Source organism: Agrilus planipennis, unplaced genomic scaffold (genome assembly GCF_000699045.2).
Source record: "Agrilus planipennis isolate EAB-ADULT unplaced genomic scaffold, Apla_2.0 scaffold10, whole genome shotgun sequence".
Classification (NCBI taxonomy): Eukaryota; Metazoa; Arthropoda; class Insecta; order Coleoptera; family Buprestidae; genus Agrilus; species Agrilus planipennis.
Window position 1 is genome coordinate 162,001 of NW_020442465.1, and position 24,464 is coordinate 186,464.

General features: G+C 34.2%; 2 protein-coding genes across 3 annotated transcripts in view; one reads left to right on the forward strand and one right to left on the reverse strand.

The window, feature by feature from the left end:
• LOC108732453 (UNC93-like protein) overlaps nt 1-24,464 on the reverse strand; it is a 266,863-nt gene that overhangs the window by 130,135 nt on the left and 112,264 nt on the right. The window lies entirely within an intron of this gene.
• The window catches only part of LOC108732452 (carboxyl-terminal PDZ ligand of neuronal nitric oxide synthase protein), a 72,148-nt gene continuing 63,667 nt past the window's right edge, over nt 15,984-24,464 (forward strand). Inside the window, exon 1 of one of the 2 annotated variants that reach the window (XM_018463270.2) lies at nt 15,984-16,646. In XM_018463270.2, the coding sequence (XP_018318772.1) occupies nt 16,539-16,646 (108 nt within the window). In that variant the 5' untranslated portion in view covers nt 15,984-16,538. The remainder of the gene's footprint in view (nt 16,647-24,464) is intronic. The other variant, XM_018463271.2, reaches the window with a different exon arrangement.

Here is a 24,464-nt window from a genome sequence, read left to right on the forward strand (position 1 = left end):
ATGTCGGTAAATAGAAAAATTTATGCTTAGAAGAATTATTTAAAAGAACGTAAGTATCAGATTAAATGACCACGACTAGACCTAGACCAATACCAAGGCTGGGACAGTCTTAGTCTTTGTCCTGCTTTAGTCATCACTAATATCGATATATTTTTGATTGATGATAACTAGGCATTTATGTTCGTACATAACCTTATTTTTGAATGGTATGATTATGTATGTTAACTTCCTATATATTCGTAGCCAAAAAAAAATGTGAAACTTTTCACCTTCTATGGTCTTACAAAGTACACCAGCAAAAGTAAGTATCCTAGTTTAGTATCTATTGGTCTTGGTACAAACCGAAAAATATTAGGGTAAAACTTTGTCACAACCTATCTTTATTTTAATGTTAACAACTTCGTATTTATTTGCAAGGTTCTACAAGTCAAACCGAAAAAGATTGCCGCCCTGGTTGGGTTTTAAACAACATAATTAATAATAAAATAAAATGTATTTATCAAAAACAGCTGGTAAAACCTTACCTAACAGAATATAATTAAGAGTATCTATTAGTTCATGTTTCAATAAAATAATTCATAGAAACATTAAAATAATTCCAAATGTCCAGCGCCTCCACCAATTTCGAATAGTGTTTTTTTTGATACTTTATTGTTAAAATCTTATTGAATACTTATCTACCATATATTTTATCCCCATAAGAAATCCTCGACGATCTTTAAGGCTATTGCTTAAGCACAGTTATGTTACTGAGAAAGAATTAAAACAACCCCTTCTAAAAGTCGCTTATTTTAATATCATATTTGACGTGTTTGAATGTAATGCAGAAAACATTAAAGTCCAATTAAGATATTTTGTGCCTGCCTCAAAAATTGTTAAAGTGACTGTGTACTCGGTCAGTTCCACATAAATTTCACCCTTTTAAGCAAGTCTGTGATACATTAACACTTTCCGTTACACACATCTCGTTGTTTTTTTTTTATTTGTAGTTACAATTTACTATTACCATACATTTCCTATCCTTTTTATAACGTTTCTTTAACGGTTCAACATAATTTATGTTATAGACCGATAGATTAGTCGTTTTTAAAGTATGCCTTTAAAATAGTAAAACGAATTAGTCACTAATCTCAGTTATTAATACATAAGTGTATCTATGTAAGATTGAGAGGTTCAGAGAAATGGGAACACTTCTACGATTATTCTTACGAAATAGATAATGAAACATACTTAAGATGATGAATTCTTAAAGTGCATTTCTAAAGCAACTCATATCAAGCGCATTTTTACCGTTTAGAAACCCATTGTGGATAATTATATGAAGGTGAATCAACAAAAACTTTTTCACACGCCGCATTTCATTGGAGATATCTTTTTTCTATAGTGGTACAGAAGTAACTTCTCTGTTGTAACTTGTCTTTGAATTTTTAACGAGATGGATTGGTAGAACACCTCGAATATTAGAAGCAAAACAGGGAGTTAAATAAAACAGAAGTAGACCTAAACTAGATTAATGTTCGAAAATAGTTAAAGATGTAGATTTCTGTTAGTACAGTTTCCGAGAAAACTGAGGATCAGCCAGGAAGAAGTAGAGGTGCTTCTCTAACCACTGTTTGGGTACAAGACCATATAATGATTATGAATTTACAGATGGTTGAAAAATATTTGTTGAGGAAAATACGACTTGTTTTTGTAAGTCTTAAAGACAATGCCTGAATATATTTGCAAACATCCATCTTTTTTTACCTGTTTATATACGTCGGTTCATTTATAATTTAGCTTCGAGCTTTTTCATGTCCTGAGTATACTGTTCTTGTTCACAGATGAGTCTCCCCAAGACACTGTCTAAGCTTCTGTGGATCTGAACTATATCACAACCTTCACTTTTTAAAAATTAAATGATAACACATTTTGCTTTTGCAACAGACCCATTTTATAACGTCTCTATTGAAGAAAGATTGCTATAACAGCATGAAAACTTGCCAGTTATAATATTATCCTTACTACAGCTTTCGATGAACTGTTCAGCCCCCATTAGATTAAAAAATGTAGAAATATGACCACCAAAAGCAAGGGTCAATTTTGTTACTAATCTTTATAATATAAGGATTAGTTTTAAGGATTCTAGCATTTGAGGGAGATGACTACAAACTACCACAGCTATTTATTGTACAAATTCCATGTAGAAATCTCATCAAATTTTCACCGAACTGTTTTATCTGGAGATCAATACATGTTTTTAAATTATTATAAATGATTCTATGGATTAGTAATGAGCAAAACTGGTCTTTATCTTGCAAAATACAATACTAAGGCTTTCTATATACTAGCAAGACCAAGAGCACGACTGAACCAACAAAACCAAGACCAAAACCAAGACTAAGGCCAAAACCAAGACCAAAACCAAGACTAAGGTCAAAACCAAGACCAAGACCAAGGCCAAGACCAAGACCAAGACCAAGACCAAGACCAAGACCAAGACCAAGACTATGACCAAAATCAAAACCAAGGCCAAGACCAAGGTCAAAACCAAGACCGAATTCGAAACCAAGACTACGACCAAAACCAAGACCAAAACAAAAACCAAGAACAAAACCATGTATCGCAGGAAATTTCAGAATTTAAGACAATTATTATGTCGGTAAATAGAAAAATTTATGCTTAGAAGAATTATTTAAAAGAACGTAAGTATCAGATTAAATGACCACGACTAGACCTAGACCAATACCAAGGCTGGGACAGTCTTAGTCTTTGTCCTGCTTTAGTCATCACTAATATCGATATATTTTTGATTGATGATAACTAGGCATTTATGTTCGTACATAACCTTATTTTTGAATGGTATGATTATGTATGTTAACTTCCTATATATTCGTAGCCAAAAAAAAATGTGAAACTTTTCACCTTCTATGGTCTTACAAAGTACACCAGCAAAAGTAAGACCAATTGCGATGGTTGTAGTGGATAGCATTGTGTACTTATTGTGTGTTAAACATAGACTATATGATGCACTTTGGGAAAATGCCCGAAGCCAAAATTATTTTTAAAATTTAACTGCCAAGCATTCGTATTCTGGTGTCGTGGATTCATGTCACGTTTCTACAATTCCGCTTTTCGCATTTGTCTAATTTGCAAATAAATCAACGATCGTGATTCGCTTTAATCCTATAGACCTACTATATACCCTTATTATACATGTATATACCTATATACACCGTTTAGCCTTAAGGTTATCACTTAAAATTGGTCATTTATAATCCTACCAAAACGATAGAGAATCATACAAGAAAAACGAGGCATAAATTCCGAAGTTGAATCACATTACGAATCTCATAAATATTATGAAATAGTTTTAGCCAGCTGTTTCCAACAAGTAATAAAAAGTTGGTTTTTAAATTTTAAGTATACATAGATTGTATTAGCATCTAGTAAGGGGGAGTTAAAGATAGCTTTAAATAAAATGGACGCTGTACTGACAAAACAGTATTGTATGAACATAAATAAAAGTAAAACAAAAATACTGGTATACCTACAAGGGAAGAAAAAATAGGGAAAGAGCGAATGTAAAGATAGAAGACGAAAGAAGAAGTGGCTAATTTTTGGTGTCTTAGGAAGTCAGATAAGTCAGGACGAAAGTCAGAATAGGGATATAAAGCAGAGGATAGTGCAGGATCGGGTCGCCTTCAATAAAAAAAAGTCACTTCTATGGTCGCAAACAGTTAATTTTGAAATTCAGAAAAGATTATTAATGATGTATGTTTTCCAAATGTGATCTTACAGGCGAATGATGAGGATACCGTGGATAGAGAAGGTTAGAAATGAATATGAGATATTAGAAAGAATAGTAGAACAGAGGACTCTAGGAAATAGGCAAGATAGGTTGCTAGGACACCTTCCCAAGCATGAAGGTCTGGTGAGAGACATATTAGAGGCAGAAACAGGAGTTAAGAGGATTAGAGGTAGACCTAGATTAGATTACTGTTTGCAAATAGCTAAGGATGTGGGTTGTTCCAGTTTTAGGGGAATGCGAAGATTAAGGATAGGAAAGAGTGGTGGTGCGTGTCAAACCAGTCTTAGAACTGACGACTTTATGATGCTGATGATGAAGTATACGTTATATTCTAATTCTTAAGGTATCTTAAAGGAGATATTGATAGGTTGCAAGCCTTAACTAAAACCAGATAGGGAGATTGACTGAAGATCACTACATTTTGTACTATTTGATTACAAATTAGTATCTATTAAAAATGTACTGTAAATTGCTCACTTATATAGTAATAATATATTTCAACATAAAGTTATTTACACAATACATACAATTCTTATTAAACTAAGTCTTCATTCATACACAACAATTACAAAAGAAAGTTAACATAATGTACTGTAAATTTATCTAACAATTATTTTCTTGAATTAAGAACAAAGTAAAAAGTTATTTAACTGTACCAACAATATAATTAAAATCATAAAGTGAATGCAAAAGAATATAGCATAGACTCTCTGTATTTAAACAATTTCCAACAAAATCTCTCTAAACCATAGGCATTACTTAAGCTTAATAATTTGTATTATAAACTTACTAATCGAAGCTGTCTGAATTCGAACGATTAGGTATCGTTATTGATTTTAATTTTGGCGACCTTTTCAATAATTTTATAATCTATACTTTGAAAATCAAACATTAAAAATTTAAAGTCATATGCAACCAAATATACACCCAAAAATTGACATTAAAACCCGCCTAGTTCTTTTCACTTGTTTAATTCCAAGTACGTCAAAATGAGAGTTTTTATTAAATACTCNTATGAAAAAATAGCTTGATGTAAAAACTTAATTGCAATCCTAAATATTATGAATACATCACTCAGTGTTCTATATTATCAAAAATAAGAATCAAAACATTTCATTCCATGATTCCTAAAAGGAAGGTAGACAGAATCTTTCACTCTGGCTTCCGGTTAGAGTACAGACCGGACGGACTGCCTGCCCATCAGTATTAGTAGCTGATGAAAATGAAATTCGCTAAAGTCCCTTCCTTTTCAGTAATATACAGTCACCCTGTACCATGCACATTCAGGAAATTTATTTCTTTCAGGCTGCGTTAATAAAAAAATTGTCAACCATAAAGTGCAAGTGTGTTTAGTGCCAAACAGCATTACATTAAAGATCATTATGTCTACGAATCAGGTATACGATCCTTGTCATAGTAGCGCAGCAATCCCAAGCAGTTGAGCCGAACCATTTCTGTCCGTAAAGGTATAAAAGTTACGAATGTATGGTTTGTGTTTGTGTACAACCGTGTACGTGTGTGCGGATAGGTAATCGCGATCAGGTTCAGGGTCAAACATGGTCATGTTGTGCCTGCCGAGGACTTCTTTCTACCTACCTAGAGACGAATCAACCCGCCTAGTTCTTTTCACTTGTTTAATTCCAAGTACGTCAAAATGAGAGTTTTTATTAAATACTCAAATTAAACGATAACATACTACATCAAAATTATATATCTTAAGAACAATTCGAACCTTTTACAAAACATCTTAAGAACAATTCGATTCTTTAATTGATCGTTTCAGTAGTCAGCCGTACTAGATACAACATTGTGTCATAGGAGGAGATAAAATCGTTTGAAATTTTACAAAACATTAGTCTTGAATTAGTAAAATTTTCATGCAGGAAAAATTGTTATCCTCTGTTACAAAACGATATAAATTCTGACCAACCAAAATATAGTTTGTAGTTTAGAGAGTTCTTATTATTTACGTGAACCCTGGAAGGACTTTAGTCAACTCTTTGTGCGAGTTTTTCTATTATATATAATTAACATAAATCAAATGCCAAAACTTATAATGTACTCTCAAGATGCTTTTACAAAAGTCATGACAATTAAATTTACGCTCTATTATAACTTCTATAATTTTTCTTTTACTGAGTAGCAATGAAATTCCATCTATAATCACAAATAAAAATCAAGTAAATATGAAAAAAAAATTATTATTTATATCTTCTACCGAACACTTTTGTCCAGATGAAAACATTGTTCCACTTTTGTGACTTTAGAAAGCGATAATAAGTTTCCTATCCATTTTTTTAAAGTAGATTATGCACTATTTGGATTATCTATAACCCATCTACAATCTCCATCGAGTGCCCAGATTGAAACGCTCTGTTCTAAAACCTTTATGCTTTAAAAACACCCCCAGGTAGGTGCACGTATTTGTGAAGAGACTTGATAAAATCAAGTGAATATTTTGAAATTGAAAAGTTCCCTTTTAAGTCGATCCTTTGTTCTTCTGACAACACAGAGAGCTTGGTCGAGAAACGTCCCCTATAGCTAAGACATTACCATAAAGATATTCTTGAGTTAACGGAAAAGTTTGAATTATTCAGTTTGCTTGAAGAGAATTATTTTAGGTAGGTAAGTAAGTAGGTGAAAGACGTAGTCTATTCGTTTTTTAGTCTTAACGAGAACCCCGACTTATTACATGCTCTTTCGGAGTAAAATGGACCGATTGTGCATTTAATAGTTGTCTCCTTTGTGTTTAAATACAACTTCTGTTTTCAATGAGCTCATTTAAATACGCTCTTAAGTGAAAGAAATTGGAAAGGACTGTTGAACAATATGAACGTTTAGAATACGTGAAATGTTAAAACGATTCTAATAAATGCACAAATAGTTATACAAAAACGAGCAAGAATTGAGTCAAACGGACATGCATAAAATAACTTGTTGAGAACGAAAGCAGTAACTAAATTCAGATAGCAAGAACTACTTACAGAGTATATTGAATCTATATTATATACAGGGTATTAGAAGAAATAGTCTCTGGTTAATACAGAAAACTAAAAGATTTCTATCTCTAATCAAGTACCGATCTCGCAAGAACAAAGCCAAGATCAAAACGTAGGTACTATCAAAAATAAGAATCAAAACATTTCATTCCACAATTCCTAAAAGGAAGGTAGACAGAATCTTTTACTCTAGCTTCCAGTTAGAGTACAGATAAATCATATTTATATTTACAACTTTAATGAATCAAATTTTGATATCGCGTGGTCGCATTGGTTATGGAAACTGAACAATGTGGTTTCAGCATTTGTGAAAAAACATCAAATGAATACCTATCTATCTATTAATATATGATGGGTAACTGTCGAAAATTTTAACTGATGCGCAATCGATACATTACACAGGGAGTTTATGTAATATCCGAGTACAGTCAGCCTACCGCCATCTAGTGGGTATTCGTTGCTACTGAAGAAGTATTTTACAGAGACTGTTAAATTTTATCGGAAAATCGTAAGGATGATACAACTACAAAATACCTATGAAATTTTAATAAAAGCTTAAGAATATTGATAGGTTGCAAGCCTTAACTAAAACCAGATAGGGAGATTGACTGAAGATCACTACATTTTGTACTATTTGATTACAAATTAGTATCTATTAAAAATGTACTGTAAATTGCTCACTTATATAGTAATAATATATTTCAACATAAAGTTATTTACACAATACATACAATTCTTATNTAAAACTTAATTGCAATCCTAAATATTATGAATACATCACTCAGTGTTCTATATTATCAAAAATAAGAATCAAAACATTTCATTCCATGATTCCTAAAAGGAAGGTAGACAGAATCTTTCACTCTGGCTTCCGGTTAGAGTACAGACCGGACGGACTGCCTGCCCATCAGTATTAGTAGCTGATGAAAATGAAATTCGCTAAAGTCCCTTCCTTTTCAGTAATATACAGTCACCCTGTACCATGCACATTCAGGAAATTTATTTCTTTCAGGCTGCGTTAATAAAAAAATTGTCAACCATAAAGTGCAAGTGTGTTTAGTGCCAAACAGCATTACATTAAAGATCATTATGTCTACGAATCAGGTATACGATCCTTGTCATAGTAGCGCAGCAATCCCAAGCAGTTGAGCCGAACCATTTCTGTCCGTAAAGGTATAAAAGTTACGAATGTATGGTTTGTGTTTGTGTACAACCGTGTACGTGTGTGCGGATAGGTAATCGCGATCAGGTTCAGGGTCAAACATGGTCATGTTGTGCCTGCCGAGGACTTCTTTCTACCTACCTAGAGACGAATCAAGTCGACCAGCAGGTGTTACAAAAAGTGAACGGCAAGACAATAAAAATGCACGCCGGAGACTGCAACGACTTGCTCAAAACTCCATCAACGTTCTGCTCAAAAATTCTTCATTTCATTCTGTAATATGTATGCCTATTTTCATATGGTTTTTATAAGAAGTTTACGTTATAAACGGAAATGCAGTTCGAGGCGAGATTTAAAGAACATTTATTAACCAGTTTTCAATATTCTAGTGGCCCATACAATTTTCCAGAATATAAAGAGGAACAGGTCAGTGTACGTAGAATGAAGGATTCTCCTCGATGTACACAAAAGATGATGACCCAAATTTCTGTACGAACTTCTGTTCATATTAAATTATATAATTAAAGACCAAATTGAACAAACCAATTTATAAAAATATGGGAAAACAAAATATAAACAGTGAAGTATGTACAATTTTGGTTAAAGGATGATTTCTAGGTCATTTTGTTCATTTTTATTTAAAATACTCGAAGACAAATATGCTCAAGATATAATATAGCGTTTAACAGTTGTGGAAATTAAAGTTAAACATAAGCGATTTACAAAAATGCTTCATCTTCAAAAATACATTATACTTCTTGCATCGTTCCTTAATCGAGACGGATTACATATTATTTCTTCTTTATTTTTGAAACTCAATCCACTATACATTATAAATTTCAACGACATTATCTATATTTACCTCCAAATCACGTGCAAGAGAAAAACGAGCTGTATTTTAAACGAAATCAATTGCTATATAGGTACATATTATTATCTATTCTAGTAATTATAATATCCTTTTCTAATAATAATACGTAATGTTTGAAGAATTCATGGGTGACTATCATGAAAGTCCTTCAAAACTGCATATAATAGGCAATTTTTGAAATACCTACGTATGTCACACAAGAATGCTAGAAAAGGTATTTGTTTCTTCCATCCACCAAATCTAGTAGAAATCTATTCAGAATTTTGTTATTCGCTTATAAGAATACTATTATGAAATAGTAACTCTAAACTGTACTGCAATATGACAGAAATTACTATGAATAGTTGAATAAGTAATACAGATTCTGCAGTTTTATTGTAACCTAATGTAATTTCAACATCTCGTTCCTTATTGAATAAAAGCGGTTGAAAAATTCCGAAGGTGTGCCTTCTATTAACTGAAAATCGAATTCTCAGGGACCCTTCGGCTGTGAAGAATACTCATCAACCTTCATCAAATTCAATAAATTCTGTAACGGAAGAATAGATGATGATGCTGGCCCACCTGCTCCGAATACCGCGCTGACAAAAAACAGAAGCAGATCATCAAGTGCTTTTTCAGTTAAAAAACTTTTCTTGCTCCTAATCCAATTTTGATAGACTGCGTAACGAATTATTTAAAATATTTAAGCAAACTTGGTAAGGCTAAGGACCGAATGCTTGTGAAGATATTTTTCAAATAATAATAATACAGACATTAATTGTTTTATAACCCTTTAAACATCTCATGGTGAAATAATATACCTACCAGGGAAGTTGGAAAAGTCTGTGCTAAATCTTCTACTTCTAAACATGATAATAAACTCTTTTTAGAAATAATTGTAAGACATTCCACGTATTATTTGCAACTACAAATATAAAATGCTGTAAACAGTATTTTCGTTTATTTTGGCATCCACCGTATTGTCCAGATTGTACTTCTTTTGATTTCTTCCTGTTTCCGAACATAAAAAAGCGACTCTGTCGTATTTTAGTGAAAAGCGCAAAGAACAAGCAAATACCTTCCTTTAAAATATGACTACGTTTATTACAATTTTGATTTTAGTATCTTATACAAACGTTAATAGGAAATAGGATGATGAGAACAAGTTTCATTAATCTGTAATTGATTGGACGTATGTGGTTTTGGCAACGATTTCAAAGGCCATAGAGAAGGACGTACTTCAACGTTTTTGTTTTTTGGGTTCAAAGCGTTTCATAATCAAAAACTGAAATAAATCATATTTTATATTTACAACTTAAATGAATCAAATTTTGATATCGCGTGGTTGCATTTGTTATGGAAACTGAACAATGTGGTATCAGCATTTGTGAAAAAACATCAAATGAGTACTGCCTATCTATTAATATATGTTCGGTAATTGTCAAAAATTTTAACTGATGCGCAATCGTTACATTACACAGGGAGTTTATGTAATCCGAATACAGTTAGTCTACCGCCATCTAGTGGGTATTCGTTGCTACTGAAGAAGTATTTCATAGGGACTATTAAATTTTATCGGAAAACCATACGGATGACCTAACTACAAAATACCTATGCAATTTTAATAGAATTTTAAGAACTATAAAACTTAATTGCAATCCTAAATATTATGAATACATCACTCAGTGTTCTATATTATCAAAAATAAGAATCAAAACATTTCATTCCATGATTCCTAAAAGGAAGGTAGACAGAATCTTTCACTCTGGCTTCCGGTTAGAGTACAGACCGGACGGACTGCCTGCCCATCAGTATTAGTAGCTGATGAAAATGAAATTCGCTAAAGTCCCTTCCTTTTCAGTAATATACAGTCACCCTGTACCATGCACATTCAGGAAATTTATTTCTTTCAGGCTGCGTTAATAAAAAAATTGTCAACCATAAAGTGCAAGTGTGTTTAGTGCCAAACAGCATTACATTAAAGATCATTATGTCTACGAATCAGGTATACGATCCTTGTCATAGTAGCGCAGCAATCCCAAGCAGTTGAGCCGAACCATTTCTGTCCGTAAAGGTATAAAAGTTACGAATGTATGGTTTGTGTTTGTGTACAACCGTGTACGTGTGTGCGGATAGGTAATCGCGATCAGGTTCAGGGTCAAACATGGTCATGTTGTGCCTGCCGAGGACTTCTTTCTACCTACCTAGAGACGAATCAAGTCGACCAGCAGGTGTTACAAAAAGTGAACGGCAAGACAATAAAAATGCACGCCGGAGACTGCAACGACTTGCTCAAAACTCCATCAACGTTCTGCTCAAAAATTCTTCATTTCATTCTGTAATATGTATGCCTATTTTCATATGGTTTTTATAAGAAGTTTACGTTATAAACGGAAATGCAGTTCGAGGCGAGATTTAAAGAACATTTATTAACCAGTTTTCAATATTCTAGTGGCCCATACAATTTTCCAGAATATAAAGAGGAACAGGTCAGTGTACGTAGAATGAAGGATTCTCCTCGATGTACACAAAAGATGATGACCCAAATTTCTGTACGAACTTCTGTTCATATTAAATTATATAATTAAAGACCAAATTGAACAAACCAATTTATAAAAATATGGGAAAACAAAATATAAACAGTGAAGTATGTACAATTTTGGTTAAAGGATGATTTCTAGGTCATTTTGTTCATTTTTATTTAAAATACTCGAAGACAAATATGCTCAAGATATAATATAGCGTTTAACAGTTGTGGAAATTAAAGTTAAACATAAGCGATTTACAAAAATGCTTCATCTTCAAAAATACATTATACTTCTTGCATCGTTCCTTAATCGAGACGGATTACATATTATTTCTTCTTTATTTTTGAAACTCAATCCACTATACATTATAAATTTCAACGACATTATCTATATTTACCTCCAAATCACGTGCAAGAGAAAAACGAGCTGTATTTTAAACGAAATCAATTGCTATATAGGTACATATTATTATCTATTCTAGTAATTATAATATCCTTTTCTAATAATAATACGTAATGTTTGAAGAATTCATGGGTGACTATCATGAAAGTCCTTCAAAACTGCATATAATAGGCAATTTTTGAAATACCTACGTATGTCACACAAGAATGCTAGAAAAGGTATTTGTTTCTTCCATCCACCAAATCTAGTAGAAATCTATTCAGAATTTTGTTATTCGCTTATAAGAATACTATTATGAAATAGTAACTCTAAACTGTACTGCAATATGACAGAAATTACTATGAATAGTTGAATAAGTAATACAGATTCTGCAGTTTTATTGTAACCTAATGTAATTTCAACATCTCGTTCCTTATTGAATAAAAGCGGTTGAAAAATTCCGAAGGTGTGCCTTCTATTAACTGAAAATCGAATTCTCAGGGACCCTTCGGCTGTGAAGAATACTCATCAACCTTCATCAAATTCAATAAATTCTGTAACGGAAGAATAGATGATGATGCTGGCCCACCTGCTCCGAATACCGCGCTGACAAAAAACAGAAGCAGATCATCAAGTGCTTTTTCAGTTAAAAAACTTTTCTTGCTCCTAATCCAATTTTGATAGACTGCGTAACGAATTATTTAAAATATTTAAGCAAACTTGGTAAGGCTAAGGACCGAATGCTTGTGAAGATATTTTTCAAATAATAATAATACAGACATTAATTGTTTTATAACCCTTTAAACATCTCATGGTGAAATAATATACCTACCAGGGAAGTTGGAAAAGTCTGTGCTAAATCTTCTACTTCTAAACATGATAATAAACTCTTTTTAGAAATAATTGTAAGACATTCCACGTATTATTTGCAACTACAAATATAAAATGCTGTAAACAGTATTTTCGTTTATTTTGGCATCCACCGTATTGTCCAGATTGTACTTCTTTTGATTTCTTCCTGTTTCCGAACATAAAAAAGCGACTCTGTCGTATTTTAGTGAAAAGCGCAAAGAACAAGCAAATACCTTCCTTTAAAATATGACTACGTTTATTACAATTTTGATTTTAGTATCTTATACAAACGTTAATAGGAAATAGGATGATGAGAACAAGTTTCATTAATCTGTAATTGATTGGACGTATGTGGTTTTGGCAACGATTTCAAAGGCCATAGAGAAGGACGTACTTCAACGTTTTTGTTTTTTGGGTTCAAAGCGTTTCATAATCAAAAACTGAAATAAATCATATTTTATATTTACAACTTAAATGAATCAAATTTTGATATCGCGTGGTTGCATTTGTTATGGAAACTGAACAATGTGGTATCAGCATTTGTGAAAAAACATCAAATGAGTACTGCCTATCTATTAATATATGTTCGGTAATTGTCAAAAATTTTAACTGATGCGCAATCGTTACATTACACAGGGAGTTTATGTAATCCGAATACAGTTAGTCTACCGCCATCTAGTGGGTATTCGTTGCTACTGAAGAAGTATTTCATAGGGACTATTAAATTTTATCGGAAAACCATACGGATGACCTAACTACAAAATACCTATGCAATTTTAATAGAATTTTAAGAACTATAAAACATAACTGCAATCCTAAATATTATGAATACATCACTCAATGTTATTTTAATATACTTCGTTCACTTTCTGTAGCGATGTGACCTTCAGTTTGATCGGCGCAAAGTAGAAAAGAACAGCACTAGACCAGAAAAGGAAGAAGACAACTCTCGGCCAAACTCTTAACCGGTGAGGAGCGTATAATCCGTACAGTACTGCACGGAAAAATTGACCATTTCATCCACTACAATTGCATTGCTCAAATGTGCTGTTATTGGTACCATTTACTACTGAAAATATCAACGAGATGTTTATTTATATATTTGAAGACATATTAAAGGCTTTAACGTTTGTTTTCGACTCGCATTACTATTCATGATTGAACAAAACTTTTGGCAGGTACTGTATGAAAAAGTATGTTTAATGAACAAGAATCGAGAGTATAATGAGCTTTTTTCTCCCTATCTACGGTTTCGCCAGCGCGCATCTAAGACATTGGAAGGAGCACATCGCTAAAGAAAGTAAATGAAGTATACCATGATCTACGGAATTGTTTTCATTTAAACGTTTGGTCGTTGTTTTGACAGTCACACCTTCAGTGGTAATTTGGAAGGAACCAAGTTATACAATTGAAGTTATAGTCAGCAAAGAACTTTACGAAGAATACACACCGGCCGTGAAGGCCCTACTAAATATGGTGAAATATAATATACCATAAAGCGTATTACCTCCTTATATTAGAAATCCAGAAACTGGGTTTATCTGTAGTGGAAAAGTTGAAAGATTTCCCGGAAAGAGCACTCTGAAATTTTCCAATCAGTTTCTGTGCTCAATCTGTCTCTCTCTGTCTCGTTTTTCATTTTGTTAGTCCTTTCAATTTTGGGTTGGCGCTGCTTTTGTCCGGATATCCAACTTTAAATTAGAAGTTACACACATATACGAGAAGTCTGTTATTATTAGATGCAAGTATAACTTTTATACGTTTTATTCATTCTCAAGAAAATGTATATTAACTCTCAACGAAAATAGATTTATTCTCATAAACTGCTCGTTTTATGGACGGCCTAATAAAAATAATGAAGTAATTCAAAGAAGTAGGTCGCACTAAGCTATGCTTATTTGAATGTTTTGAAGATTTTTTACTAACAAGTATTCAAATATTTCATTTTAAAATGGCCATGATTCAACATAGAAAACTAATCGAGAAATTATACCTAACACGGTTATAGTAGTACATGAAAAACGATTGCATAGTAAGCTAGTTTTGTTAATTTCGTAAGAAGCAGCATCAAAATTTATAACAACAAATAACCTCCAAACAGACTCACCCCATACAGACAGTTCCACATTTCTAATTGAAGACTCCATGCCCATATTAAAAGTGAAACACATGTCAGCAGAGAACGGTTTCAGAAGCAAATCGAGTGAGTTACTTTTTAGCATAAGTACTTCTTCTTTTACTATAGCCTCAATTTTCTACTAGCGCAGCAAACTTTATGGAGAGAACAAATGTCTCACCCTCATATGACAAGGGCGGGTTACTCTCTCTTTTTAAGAATTTGATAAAGAAACATTTTATTAAAATGGAAACATCAAATGCAAAAGTCTTTGACATTTATGATGGATGATATCGTCGAGATATCTCACGATTCTGAGACATCATGAAGCACCAGAATCCCATTGTTTTATGAAAACGTGAAATAACATTTATGGTTATTTTATATGCAAACAATTGTCGTTTCATTCGAAGCAGTATCCGAAGACAAGGTTGCTGTAAACGCCTCTGTGCATGCGTAATTTACGGTTTTACAATCATGAAAACAGCAAACAGCCATAGAGTGAATTAGAGAGAACGAAATTCCACGATCCAAGGCTGAGCCTGTGGAAGTGAAGAATTCTAAAAACGCGTTCGTATAAACCACAGCCTTATAATGCAAAATGAGTAACAGTGAAAAGTAATCGAGATGATTCGATTACTCGACCGGAAATTTATGTGTGACTTGACTATTTGTTCAATAGCAGAAAGCCAAATTTGCAAAATTAACAGCGCATACTTCGGTAATGTCTACACTCGTGTCATTTCTTGTTTGAATTGAATCAGGGGCGTAGTAGTGAGTGTCCGCTGGTGGCGAACAATAATGCATTTCCTAAAATAATACGTCAAACCATCAGTAAGGCTGGAGTACAAGGTCACAAATAACACGTGCCTACTCCTTATGAGTTTATACAGAGCCGGCTTTAGCTGTGATAGCGCCCGGACAATTTTTTTATAGCACCCCTTGGAAGGCAAGCGTCAAAAAATCAATTTATTTATTATTAACTGTTTAGGTGCTTATGCGTGATACTGCTTGGCATCCCTTAATACTCGGCGTGCCTGGTAGTCCACCCCTCTAAAAGTCGGCACTGGAATGATACATTATCTGTTTCATTACGTTCTCATGATGACTCTTTATCACTAATACGATTACTATACGAATCGAATGACGATTACCAAACAAGGTTTTCATAGAACCTTGGTAAGAGACACCGGTTTCGTGTAATTTACTCATATTAGAACTATTCATGGAATTTTAGTTTTCAGATGCGAGTGATGCACCACGTCCGTACCGGCCATATGCGTTGAGCGTTGTCATATAATAATAATAATGAATCATGGAACCCGCTGGCGATAGATATCCATAACGACAACTAGCGTTGTTCGGACCCCAACAACGGCATCAACAATGGTCTTAGCGGCTGATGTCGAGGAGTCGGTCGCTAATGCCGTTTTGTTATTCTCGGTTCGCGACGCGGCTTCAGCAGTTGGTGGAAGGTCGGCTCGACGATAGGGACGTAGTGCGTTCTGTCGCTACATTTTAAAATACTCGCGCGGCTATTTCTAGAAATCACCACGTGCGCACCAACCGATTTTCCAATCCGATCGACAAGCGATTATAAAATATTTCGCGGCTCGATACCAAATAAAAAAAAAAAATTAAAAACAACGCGTAGCGGTTTGCCAGTTCCGTCAAAAAATATATAACGATATGTGTGTGTGTTATTTTCTTATATGTGGTGCGTTACGAAGGCCTTAAAGTAAGTGATCGGATGGATTTTTAATACGGAAACAAAAATAAAAAAACGGAACACGGTGATGTTGGTGTAGTAGCCGGTAATAAAAGTGGAGAGAAGAATGCCCTAGGAGTAACTAGACGATGCCCTCGAAAAGTCAGTACGACCTGGTGCAGAATGACGATTACGATATTAGGATACCATTGCACCCCGAGGAAGCTTTCCATCATGGAATCACATTTAATGTCAAGGTAAGCAGCATTCCGGTTTTTTCTTTTCGGTACCTAATAACCGGTACCTCTTGTGTGAGAAGCACCCGCTGTTCCGAACAAAGTTCTACGTACTCTTTCAATAAATTCATTCGGCGCTTCTAATTGAAGTTTACAATTTATTTCATCTGCGTTAACTTTATCGACATTAGAAGATGTCTGTACGTATAAAGTTCTTGAAAATTACCGGAAACTGAACAATTATTATTTTTATAGTCAACAAATAATTAGATGTACGAGGGTGGATTGATAAGTTTCCGGCCTAACCAAGAGATGACGCCACTAGGCCTACCTTGAGGTGACATTCTATAGTACCATCCTTGGATAGCTTGTAGCTATAGTTTCAGCCCGATCTCCTTGCTAGTGTAGGTTTGACAGCACGCTGAACAAGACGCCTCTGTGGTTTTCGTAAAAATGGAAAAGCAGGAAAATCGTGCTGTCATCAAATACTTTTATTTGAAGGGGTTAACGCCGAAGGAAATTAAAAAAGAGATGGACTCAACACTGGGGACATCCTCCCCGTCATATTCAACCGTTAAGCAGTGGGTTTCCGAGTTTAAAAAGGGTCGTGTGAGCACCTCTGATGGGCCTCGCTCAGGACGCCCCGTTGAGGTCACAACTCCAGATATGATCGAAAAAATTCATCAAATAGTGCTGGGAGACCGCAGATTGAAAGTGCGTGAGATAGCTGAGACCTGTAAGATGTCATATGAACGTGTGCAACATATTTTGCACCAACATTTGCATATGGAAAAGCTCTGTGCAAGATGGGTGCCGCGTTTGCTAACAGTCGACCAAAAATTGATTCGAAAAAACATTTCTACCGCAAATTTGTCATTGTATAAGCGTAATCCAAGCGAATTTTTGCGTCGATTCGTAACCGTTGACGAAACGTGGGTCCACCACTACACTCCTGAAACCAAAGAACAGTCTAAACAGTGGATTGGACCAGGGGAACCAACTCCAAAGAAGGCAAAAACAATTTTTTCGGCGAACAAGGTTATGGCTACTGTTTTTTGGGATGCAAGAGGTATTATATACATTGATTACCTTGCAAAGGGTAATACTATCACTGGTCAATACTACGCAGACTTATTGCAACGTTTGAGCCACGAGGTGAAAATTAAACGACCTCATCTGGCGAAGAAAAAAATCTTGTTTCATCACGATAACGCACCAGCGCACACGTCAATCGTTGCGACGGCTAAAATCAACGATCTAAAGTTTGAATTGATGCCGCACCCTCCTTACTCTCCAGACCTAGCCCCGAGTGACTATTTTCTGTTCCCTAATCTCAAAAAATGGCTTGGCGGTAAGAGATTTGCGGACAATGAAGAAGTAATCGAAGCTGTAAATGGTTATTTTGAGGAGCTTGACGAATCAGTCTATAGAGATGGCATTAATAGACTGGAACACCGCTATGAGAAATGTATCAGCCTTGGAGGAGATTATGTTGAGAAATAAAAAAAAAAAATTTTTAAAAACCTTGTTTTTCTTGGTCAGGCCGGAAACTTATCAATCCACCCTCGTATTGTATAACAATGACAACCTCTACTTAATGTTTTTGAACATTTTTTCATCCGTGAGACTCATTTATAACAGAATCGTCTAAAATAGATTTATAATATATTATATATAATCGTGTTATGCAGTAAACAAATAATAATTGTTGCAAGAAAACATATATTTAAACGTAACAATGAAACTTTCAAAGTACTTTCATTTGTTAGCTGCGTTTCAATCCGCTCAAAATAGATTTATGATCAATAAAAATAGACACCTGTTCTATACATATAATTATTGTTTCAAAAAGATCTTTTAACATAGTTAAAAGATTGAAACATAACCGGATACAAACAACACGTAGATATAATTCATTTTTCCAGGAAGAAAATCTAACAGCTTTCGAGGAAAAATCGTTTTGAGTTGTCTCAAACGAGAAAACAAGGGTGACAATTAATAAATAATTAAATCATTTTATGATTCGAGAATCAGACGCGACCATCCACGTGTAAAATGACGAAGTATCTCATTAGAAGAGAGTAGCTAATTAATTTCTAATTTCTGTTGATTATTTATCAATTACGATTCGTGCTATATTTTATAATTGGAAATACCTAAATAAATTTGGCAGATTTTTTTCAAATAAAGGAAAACCATTGAATAATTCATTCATTTTATTTAAATAAACGTATTTATTAAATTAAATTTGGAATTCTATTCATTACACGAACATTGTCGGCCCTTGAATTAAATTGTTAGTGTAAGTAGCGTTGTCATTTTTGATTTAAAAACTCTTTTGTGTTTACATATTCCTTCTTCAATAGTTATTTCTGTTTGTCCTGTGTATATGCTCTTGCAGTTTTCACAATTCAACTTGCAACTACGAATTGTCCTGTTTATCAGTCTCTTACATGCTATTATTTACGGATCTTTTTACCTTTAACGTTTAGTGGAACCGTTGGTGAGCTTTGTGTGTTACGTTATTTATTTTTAAACGTTTTAGTGAATAAATATTTAACATGTTCTTTTTGTAGGCGGGCATATTGCCCGCTTGTGGCCTATATTTCTGATATGTTTGAAATGAGCGTTTTAGAGCGGGATGAAAAGGAAATCCAGGAACTATGTAAACACTTGGTTAACTTCAATTACCCCTACCACTGACCTTCGTAGTCCATCAGGACGGTATGAGCAAAGCTGCTGACGTTTCTCAAATAAGAATCCATCATTGCTCTAGAATCTAGATTACCGCTGATAGAGAGTGATATATAAAGTGCCTCAAACTTATCTAATGTTGCTAATGTACACATCTATACTGCAAAGTTTAATGCCTTCATACAGATCTTCCTAAAGGTGTATGCCTGGAGCGCGGCGTTGAACGGGTGTGAAACATAGACGGTGGGCGCGGCGAAAAAGAAAAGATTAGAAGCGTTCGAAATGTACTGTCACAGTCAAATAATAAGGCTATCGTGGACAGAGAGGTTTAGAAATGAAGGGACATTAGAAAGAATAGAAAAACAGAGGACTCTCTGAAAGTCAATACAAAATAGGCAGGATAGGTTAATAGGACACCTTCTCAGGCATGAAGGGCTAGTCAGAGACATATTAGCAGCAGAAACAGGAATTACGAGGAGTAGAGGTGAAGCTAGATTAGATTGTTGTTCGCAAATAGTTAAGGATGTGCATGGATTTTGTTCTAGTTTTAGGGAAATGCGAAGATTAGCTCAGGATAGGAAAGACTGGAGGTACGTGTCCAACTAGTCTTAGGACTGACGATGTTACGATGATGATGACAGATCTTTCTTGGAGCATCTACGAAATAAGACAATTATAAGACTTCCTTGCAGCACATACTTGGTCAAATATTGCAATATTTAGTAGTAAATACACTCGCTTGATGGATATTCTGTAATTACAAATATAGTTTGTCAATCAACAAAAATGCTCACAAAAACTCATCCTCGAAACATGCCGCCTATTGCATAATGAGCTGTCAAGTCCATGTGAATGAAACACTATATTTTTAGATTTATGAATGAAATGGTACAGTGAATAAAACTTCCGGCTGACTTCCGGAAAAATAAACACGACCGTGCCACTCCACATGTTTCCATTGGATAACTCTTCCACAGTTTCGTAATTTTTGCTTGCAATTAATGTTACGTATGCAGCAATTTAACAAAAATATAGCGCATTACCTCCTCCAAATTGTAGATAAGATAATTGCTAACATAACTCTGTGAAAATTCTTTATAACCCTGCGAAATTTGCTGCAAATGGTTTATAAAACTTTGCATGTAAAGCCTCACATTTACATATGGAATGGTATCCCCTGGGAGAGAATTTCGTTCCGTCCAAAATGACGGTTGTTAGTCTTTTCACTGTCGTAAAATCTATGTCCATGTCACACGCAATCCTGCACATTCTACATTTTTTTTACGTTTCAAGAGGGATATGGTTTTAAAGAAATGATGAAATATGAAAAGTAGTCGACTGGATTATTTTTTGATCTTAGAAATGTGAGTAGTAGGCTCTGTATTGCTTATACAAATCTAATAATAAGGAAATTTTAGAAGCTATCAATGTTCTAGGAACCTGGAAATTACAAAAGATGAAAAGTACTTTTTACTTCCAAATTTTCGGAATATAACAACTTACATCTGCATCGGAGCAGAGAATTAGAAGTAAAAATAAAATTTCTATAAGACGTCAGCTTTGTTAGTAATTTATTCGAATAGTTGAGAGATTATATTACCTGTCTCTCTTATATCACTGCTATTAGTACCTAACTAGTCGATTTTTACATATATATTAGTTTTGCACATTGTTTTAGTTATTACTTAAAGTATTTAATTAAAGCTTGAAATAGCGCAGTACCCGCAAATACCCACCAGATGGCGTCAACTGTCTCTATTTGGGTTTTACTTAAATAAATTGATCTGTACAGCAATTTACCAAAAAGATAAACATAAACTTAATTGTGTTACTTTTAAGAACGTTTATAATAGTATATGTGCTGCTATGGATTGTTTCGCTTTAAAAGAGAGAAATCAAATTCAGAGAGGATCCAATTAGTTTGGTCTTCCTGGTATCTTTAGACGCACCTACTCCTTGTGCGATCCATATTCTAATTCCGCTTTGCTTTGCAAGTTGAAGGACGGAATGAGTTTTTTCATAAAATAATAACTCCATGGCCCTCGTCTGTTGTTAAGAGCCTCAACTTGACTATATTCATAAAGCTTCCAACGTGAGCCATGCATAATGAACAGTCTCTTCGTTATTAAATTTCGTCACGGACGCCGTGATCCATACAATCCTTCATTCCTCACTTGATTAGCTGCACTTACCCTCCGAAATTCGCCGTTTCCAATTCATTAATACCCAACAGCAGTTCAGTTGTTATTACCGTCGAAATTACAATCGGATTATTATTTCGCCTTTATTGGAAAAGATGAGGATATCCGGTGGAAAAGAATCCCCTTCTACGTTCAACCCCACGATAACAATTATTATTAACAATAGAGTACCTACCTATGAGTGCCTGTTACGATTTAAAACCACCTGCCTGTATTTTTGTTGTTAAATACATTTACACATTACGTTAAACTCAAAATATACAAACAAATGGAAAAATGATGATGCTATACGCTAAGAATAGCTAACAATTCGTACGTAACCAAAGGACACAGCAACAACACCCAGAAACTTGTTTCACAAAATGTAAAGATCCCTAAAATCCTATTTATTTCCCACTTGCTTCAATTATTTTCAGAACGCCATACAAGCCCATTATATATTTAATATAAAGAAAAAATGTTTGGGGTAGTAATGAAAAGAAATTACATAAGTATACTGTAAATTACGTAAAGTGCTGCCGTAATAATATAAACGCTTATCTTGAGCTCAAACTTATACCGGATGGAAGGGTGGTGAGGCGGGGATGATGGTAAGAAACTGAATATCAAAAACGAAGTTAATTTTAGCTTAACCTAACCTATTCTCTAGCATAACTTTTATGGAGTAATTTTTGACATTTTAATGATAGCTTTGGGTTAGGTTGGATAGTTTGTTGCTTGGTATTTTATTCATCTCCATCTCTTGAGCCTCCACCCTTCAGTGATGAAGATAATTAACTTGTTTGTAAAGTTAAACTTATCGTCTTTCAGTGGACAATTTGTAACACATAAATGTACTTAATGTACAACTTACATTAGTACAGTTCATTCAAATATGTTAGTACCTACATGTGTTCATAACCTAGCGGAATTAGTTATTCATTATGTTACCTACATTTGAATTCTATTCGCTTTGTTGCTTTCCTGTACGGGGATATAAAATATGCGAATCTTATTACAATATTGTGCTTCGAATATGTTTATATGTACCCACATTTAAAATAATTTCCGTTAAAAACAATTCTGTTAACTGTTAACCGTCGTTTCCTGGACTGTGCTGGTATGTGTATAATGCACTTTTGTGTTACGTACAATTAATTATGCGAAAGCTATGGCAAACTCTATAAGTGCATGCCTATTTCAAACGTATGCATTTTTGTCATGGTCCACAAAAACTACCGAAATCCAAAATTGACTAAATGACTAACTACAAGTATGAAGAAGAAATTTAGACAAAGTTGTGAAAGGTTACAAATTAAGACGGTTATTTTTTTTTCAACTTCCCAGTTAGAAGAAATAAACACGTTTTAAACAATAACATAACAAAATGATTTTATTACCTACTTAAAAGGCGAGTATCTACTAGTGTCTAACTTATTTTTCTACAAAATAGCTAGAACAATTGAGCCACTTGTTATATACCAACATTAAAAAAAAGTTTTAGGTGTTTCATTCCCACTAGCCATTAATGCTGGTGGCGGGAAGTCCCTCCGGACTACGCCGAAAGAAGACCCTCTTCAGCTTCCTTTCAGGAATCGTGAGAATGGGTGGGTGGTAGTTCGTATGAGAATGATGAGACGGACGACATGAAGACAGAAGAGAATGAAAGATTATCCATGGAATATTACTGCCCCAGCATTTGCCCAAGTGATCCAAGGAAACCACAGAAAAACTTGGACTAAGGCAGACGGACCCGGAATCGAACTGGCGTCCTCCCGAATGCTAAGCAATGGTCTAAACCTATAGGCCATGCCGCTCGGTCTACCAAAATTCCGATGCTCTCCTCTTTATAGACGTCAGGTACTTCTTGACGTCGTTCTGACGTTCTTGATCTACCCAAATATGTCTTCAATTGTCGAAAAAAGAATCACTTGGTGCGAGGTCTGGACTAAATGGTGGATGTTAGAGAACATCTCAGTTGAATTGCTTAAAAATACTTGTCATATTGGCACAGTGAAGTCGTGAATGAAAACCACAACTATCTCACCGTATAGTCCAACTTCATAATACTGTCATCAACCACCTGATATGGTGGCAAACGTCAATGAAGAGGACTTCGACTTCACTGTGTCAAATGCTTCAATCGTTTTGGTGATTATGTAGAAAAATAACGAAAACACTTTTTCATTTGACAAATTAGAAACTAATACACTATTATAACAGATAGGTAACAAATTTAATATCATAAGTAAGTTAACCTACTGTCTGTGATTTGAGAATTGCTGTTCACATTTGAAACTTCAGTGATTTAGCTAGTATCAAAGTTTGAAAGTTCTGTAGTTGAGTCTAGGAACATCATAATTGGGTGTAGTTTGTATCGGATTTCACTTTGTCCAATGTTCTATAACGAGTCCTTACCTGTTCAAACAATTTTTTGACCAGCAGTACCAAAAAGAAATACAATTATATTAACTTGCTATTACACAAAGATTAAAAAATGTTTAAATTGATATTGGAAAGATTATTGACAACTCTAAATGCCTTCAGTAATATTTCAATACTTTTAGACGTATCAAGAGAATACTTCGATGATGCTATAAAAAAGTCAAAAGTTTTGGCGTTATAGTTTGAGATATTTATTTTATTCTACCATTAGGCGTCCTGTTGGTTATAATGGAATAGTTTTGAGCTAATACTCAACACAATGAATTATGCAAGAGACAACACTTTTTTTCAATTTATCTGAAATTCACTGAACTAATTTTGACAAGGATTTCACTGTTCACTGCAAACAACATTTAGAGAGGGTTAGAAAAGAACAAACCCATAGCCTGGGGTAGACTGAAGATTGACTTCAAACCGCCGGATTCACCCTTACCATTGAACATAATAAAGGTGAAAAGTCACTGATCTATGGAAGGAAAATTATGACCAAAAATTTATCAGTGTTGAAAAATAAAACGTA